The 5,000-nt window shown below is 38.7% G+C and overlaps 1 protein-coding gene and 1 long non-coding RNA gene across 5 annotated transcripts in view; one reads left to right on the top strand and one right to left on the bottom strand.

The window, feature by feature from the left end:
* Positions 1-3,060, top strand: part of LOC125047210 (protein trapped in endoderm-1-like) — a 32,703-nt gene extending 29,643 nt beyond the window's left edge. For 3 of the 4 annotated variants that reach the window (XM_047645369.1, XM_047645368.1, XM_047645367.1), the window contains exon 9: positions 1,972-3,060. In XM_047645369.1, coding sequence (XP_047501325.1) covers positions 1,972-2,178 — 207 coding nt within the window. In that variant the 3' untranslated portion in view covers positions 2,179-3,060. Of the gene's footprint in view, positions 1-297; positions 469-1,971 lie in introns of all 4 variants that reach the window. The other variant, XM_047645370.1, reaches the window with a different exon arrangement.
* Positions 2,728-3,483, bottom strand: LOC125047211. Its single transcript, XR_007116708.1, has 2 exons — positions 2,819-3,483; positions 2,728-2,757 (listed from the first exon to the last, which is right to left on the bottom strand). It is a non-coding gene; the product is annotated as an uncharacterized LOC125047211 (long non-coding RNA).
* Positions 3,484-5,000: the final 1,517 nt, after the last annotated feature.

Below are 5,000 nucleotides of genomic sequence, written 5' to 3'. Positions count from 1 at the left end.
GTATGTGTTTACGCTATTTTTCTTCTTTATTGTTTGTGATTGTTCTCTGTTTGTTGTTGGTGCCTGTGTTGTATATGTCTGTCTGTTTTCTTTTCGTCATTTTTTAGTAAGTTACGTATCTGAGCCTATGTAAATGACATTACAAAGAATCCATGCAAATGTCGCTTTTTTTTAAACAGCCTCTTTCCAGAAGCCATGCCAATCTCCCTCGATTTTTTTTTTTTTTTTTTTTTTTTTTTGAAAGCCATTCCCTTCCCACGATAACCCCCCTCCCTCCCGTCCCTTCCCTCACCCCAGTACTTCCACTTGCGTCTGGTGAGCGAGATCCACCCCTGGGCAGTGTGTCTCCACCCCGCCTGCTTTCCCGACTTGCCAAAGGACTTTTCCTCGGGACTGTACCTCGGGCTTAAGGACGCGCCTCCCCCCCTCCACTGCCCCCGCTGAGTCATTCCTGCCGACGAGGATGATGTACAGTAATTATAGGCAAATCGAGGAGTATCATGCACATTCGGTCTATTGTCGACGCATGTCTTATAGTATCTTTTATAGTGCATGCCCCGTGTAGCGCCCTGTCCCCCAAAAACGCCTCTGATGTGTGGCGTTTTTATATTTTTCATTGTTCCGTCCTTTATGACTTTCTCGCATGACCTTTGTAAGAACTGAGAAACAAACCTTATAAAACGATACGTGAATATCTCACAACTAACTCGATCATGATCTAGAACAGAAACACTGAAGAAGAAAAATGAAGAGAAAAAATGCATGTTTTTTTTTACGCTCCGCACGTCCCTTTCCATTTGCATGACCCTTCACATTTAGTACTAGAACGAAAATTTCCCTAAAACTCCTTTCCGAATGAGATCGAAGCCCGAACCCGTGACACGCACACAGGCTCCGAAATTCTGAAGCATGGATTTAAGAAGCTTCGGGTTTTAGTACAGAATGAATGTTATCTTATCTAATCAAACTCAGCCAAGGTGTGATTCATATTGGTCGCATGAGTAATAATCAATTTTCTTAATTTTCAATTTTTATATTTCCATTTTTCTTTTATTCATTTATTTTGTTAAAGAAAATAATAATTTAGAGATAGTTCCCTTACGCAAATTTCTCAATACCTCTCGTCATATAATAATCTAAATAGTCATTTTTTTATAGAAAGCAACACATTACTCATAGAATCCAATCCTATTCTCGCTATATACATATATATATATGTATCTATTTATCAATCTGTTTATATCCACACACACACACACACACACACACACACACACACACACACACACACACACACACACACACACATATATATATATATATATATATATATATATATATATATATATATATATATATATATATACATATATATATATATATATACATATATATGTGTGTGTGTGTGTGTACATATATGTATATGTGTGTGTGTGTATATATATATATATATATATATATATATATATATATATATACATGTATATGTATGTGTGTGTATATATATATTTACTATATATACATATATATATATCATATGTGTGTATATATATATATTTATACACACATAAAAATCATATCTAAATATATACATGAATATATATGCATATATATATATATATATATATATATATATATATATGTGTGTGTGTGTGTGTGTGTGTGTGTGTGTGTGTGTGTGTGTGTGTATGTATATATATATATATATATATATATATATATATATATATATATGTATATATATACATATAATATATATATATATATACATGAATATATATGCATATATATGTGTGTGTGTGTGTGTGCATATATAAACATATCTCTCTTCTCTCTCTCTCTCTCTCTCTATATATATATATATATATATATATATATATATATATATATATATATATATGACAAAATGAAATGCGGTAAAGAACATGGCCAGCCCCCAGGGAACCGAGACTGACCCTCCCTCTCCCTCAGCTCTCCCGCCGCAACTTCAAGTGGAAGGAGGAGCCGACGAGCGACAGCGGCCGGAGAGTCTCTCGCGCCAACACCCCCAGCAGCGTCGTCAAATTCGCCACCCGCAAGAACTCCGCGAAGTCCTTCAGGAGCCCCATCGACCCGCCAGGGACGCCGAGAGCGGGCGAGAAAGCGGGGACGCCGATGCTCTCCGATACACGCATCTAAAAGGGCACGTCTTGTGGAGGGACGCGGAGAGGAGACAGGAGAAGGGAATGCGAAGGTTGTATGGTGGGGGGAAGGGGAAGGATCATTAGGGACAGGAGGATAAATGAAGGAATTAAAAAAAACAATGCAGAGATGTGTATATTCAGAAAGATTATGATGATATTCGCTTGCTGCTAAGAGAATCCTGGCGTTTCAGAACAAAACCCTATTTTTGTAAAATCTCTGTAAACAGGATATTTCTCCCTCAGTAAGCACACGAAACGCTGAACCAAGTATATAAAGGTGAACGAAAATAACTTGTAAAAATGATGTACAGGAGTAGGAATAGCCGGAAATGTTGTATTTTTTCCATTATATATTTACTCTTGATTTTCTGAATCGAGAAAAAAATGTGTTTTTGTACATATTTTTGTATATATTAATAGCGTTTTTTTCAGAAAGTGCTAATCATATTAAGCCGTGAATATTTTATGTAATTGATGTTCATATTTCTTCTTCAACTTGTAACTCTTTCCATTCCTCTTCCTCTTTTCCTTTATCCTTCTCTTCCTTCTTCTCCTACCCCTCCTCCTTTTTCACCTGTCAAATCAAGGACACCCCCTCAGAGTTGATTTTAGAATGTGAATCCACGTCAATTCACACTCAAAGAGAATACTCACTGAAGGGGTGTTCTTAATATTTTTTTTTCCTTATCCTAACTGCGTTAATTGTAAGTATGGGATCTACAGTGTTAATATATAATGGATGCTCTTTATATTGTAGATTTTTTTAATACAAGAATGGTAGAACAGATGTATTTATATTTTCTGATTCTATTTGTACAAAGTTGATCTCTTTTATGCACATACTCCTGATATCTGCTGAATAAAATGTGTAAATGCATATGTTGTCGTGTTTTTTAATATACAGGTAAAGTCTTGAGACCTGAATTAATAGAACATTAAATCTAAGTTATGAGTGACTTTAAAAAGGTAGGCATTTTTTTAATATACATTTTCGGATTTTTAAAAATGCTTTAAATAAATGTTGCTCCAAGTGTGTATATCATGTTACTAATATCGTTTCCATTTTCCTTTCTATCAGTCTTAACACTCTACTTTCCATAAGTACTTATAATTCAGACATGGGTAGATACACTGACAAACACACTTGTGGTATAATTAATCACAAACATGCCCATAAACCCATATACAAAATAAAACATCAAAAAAATATAAATCTCTTTCATAAATGCATGTATACGAACCCTCAACATCCAGCAAAATAAAACATAAATGAAAATATACAGAAAATTGTCATGAACAGCACACGTAATTCCTACCTTGGACCTCAGCCCTCTCCCTTTGGTCTTTTCTTCTCCCCCTTTCCTTTTCCTTCTCTTCTTCATCCCCTTCTTCTCTCCATTTCCTAAGGCGAGAGAATCGTGCTAAGAGGATGAAAGGCTGGCTTTGTCTTACTCATGAACGGCCTGCGGAAGCTATGGGCTCGGTATTCTCTCGGTTAATCGGCTAGCTCTTACCCCTCCTCATAGAGACCCTGAGGGGTAGACCGTTTCCTCTCCTCATTTATTTCAGGCTCACCATGGTCAATAATAAAGTTTTTTACACTTGTTAAGGACATAATGATCGTCATTTCATCAACCAGCCTATCTAGATTTGATTTCATTGGTTTCCCGACCCCTGCCTCTGCTTCTCCGACCACTGATACTAATACATCCTCCTTGATGTTTACTGTCAACTCTTTCCATTCCGAATTATCAACCCAGAATACCTTCAGAATACATCCCCTCCTCTCTCCCAACATCCTCCGCTCCATCTGCTACTGCACAATCTTCTCCATTGTATACCCCCAACCCCCTTATTACTACTCTTCATCCTTATTGCCCTCCTTCCAGCAATACTACCTCTCTCCATACCACCCCATCTTCCTCCCGCCCTCGTCCTTCTATTGCTTCCACCTCTGCAAACTTTTTGAGTACCCTCTTTGGCCCATCCAAATGGGATTTATTCTTTGTGATTCCACCTACAGCCCCACACTCTGACAATACCCTTCCTCTCCAACAACGTCTCCAAAAACAAGTAGGCAAAGTTTCCTTTCGCAGTCGTTCTGATCGTTCACGCCTTGTCACAGTTACACCTGAGTCCCAAGCTCGTACACTATCTACCCTGACTGACCTCACTGCCAGACCTATTCCTGTCCAACCTCACTTGAGCCTCCGGGCTAGTACAGTGGTAACGTGTCGGCCTCTCATCCGAGGGGTCGGCGGTTCGCGCCCCGCCCAGGCACGAGAAGTTGCAATTGTCGCCTGGAGGTTACTGCTGTGACTGGGCACCACGGCGGGTAAGGACTAAGACGAGTCAGCACCAGCTGACACACGTTAGCGAGTCGGCATTAGTCGACACAGGCCGGCCTCCCCTCATTGGCATAGCCCGGGCGAAGCTCAGCTTCGCATATCGGACTTATCCTTAACCTCACTTGTACCAGAACTTTTCCGTCTCCCCGACTGATTGTCCTGTCTATGGCATGGGCTAGTCAGACGGTGAACACGCATGCCTCGTCGACTATGATGCAGTAGCAGTTCTGTGCTACACTATTCCTCCCAGAGACCAACGTAAGTCCTACACCAATATTACCAAGATTAGCTTCCGGAGACATGACCTTCTCCATGACACCTGCTCTCCATTCATAATGAATCAGATCAAATGGTTAAAGGTATCCCTATTCATTATTGGCATTACTATCATAATTATCATTATTATCATCGTTATTATTATCATTGTTAATATTATTATTATTACTATTATCATCATTATCACTATCAT

The sequence above is a fragment of the Penaeus chinensis genome, chromosome 40 (genome assembly GCF_019202785.1).
Source record: "Penaeus chinensis breed Huanghai No. 1 chromosome 40, ASM1920278v2, whole genome shotgun sequence".
In the NCBI taxonomy this organism is placed as follows: domain Eukaryota; kingdom Metazoa; phylum Arthropoda; class Malacostraca; order Decapoda; family Penaeidae; genus Penaeus; species Penaeus chinensis.
Note: the sequence above shows the minus strand (reverse complement) of the source record. Positions and strands in the feature narration are given on the sequence as shown.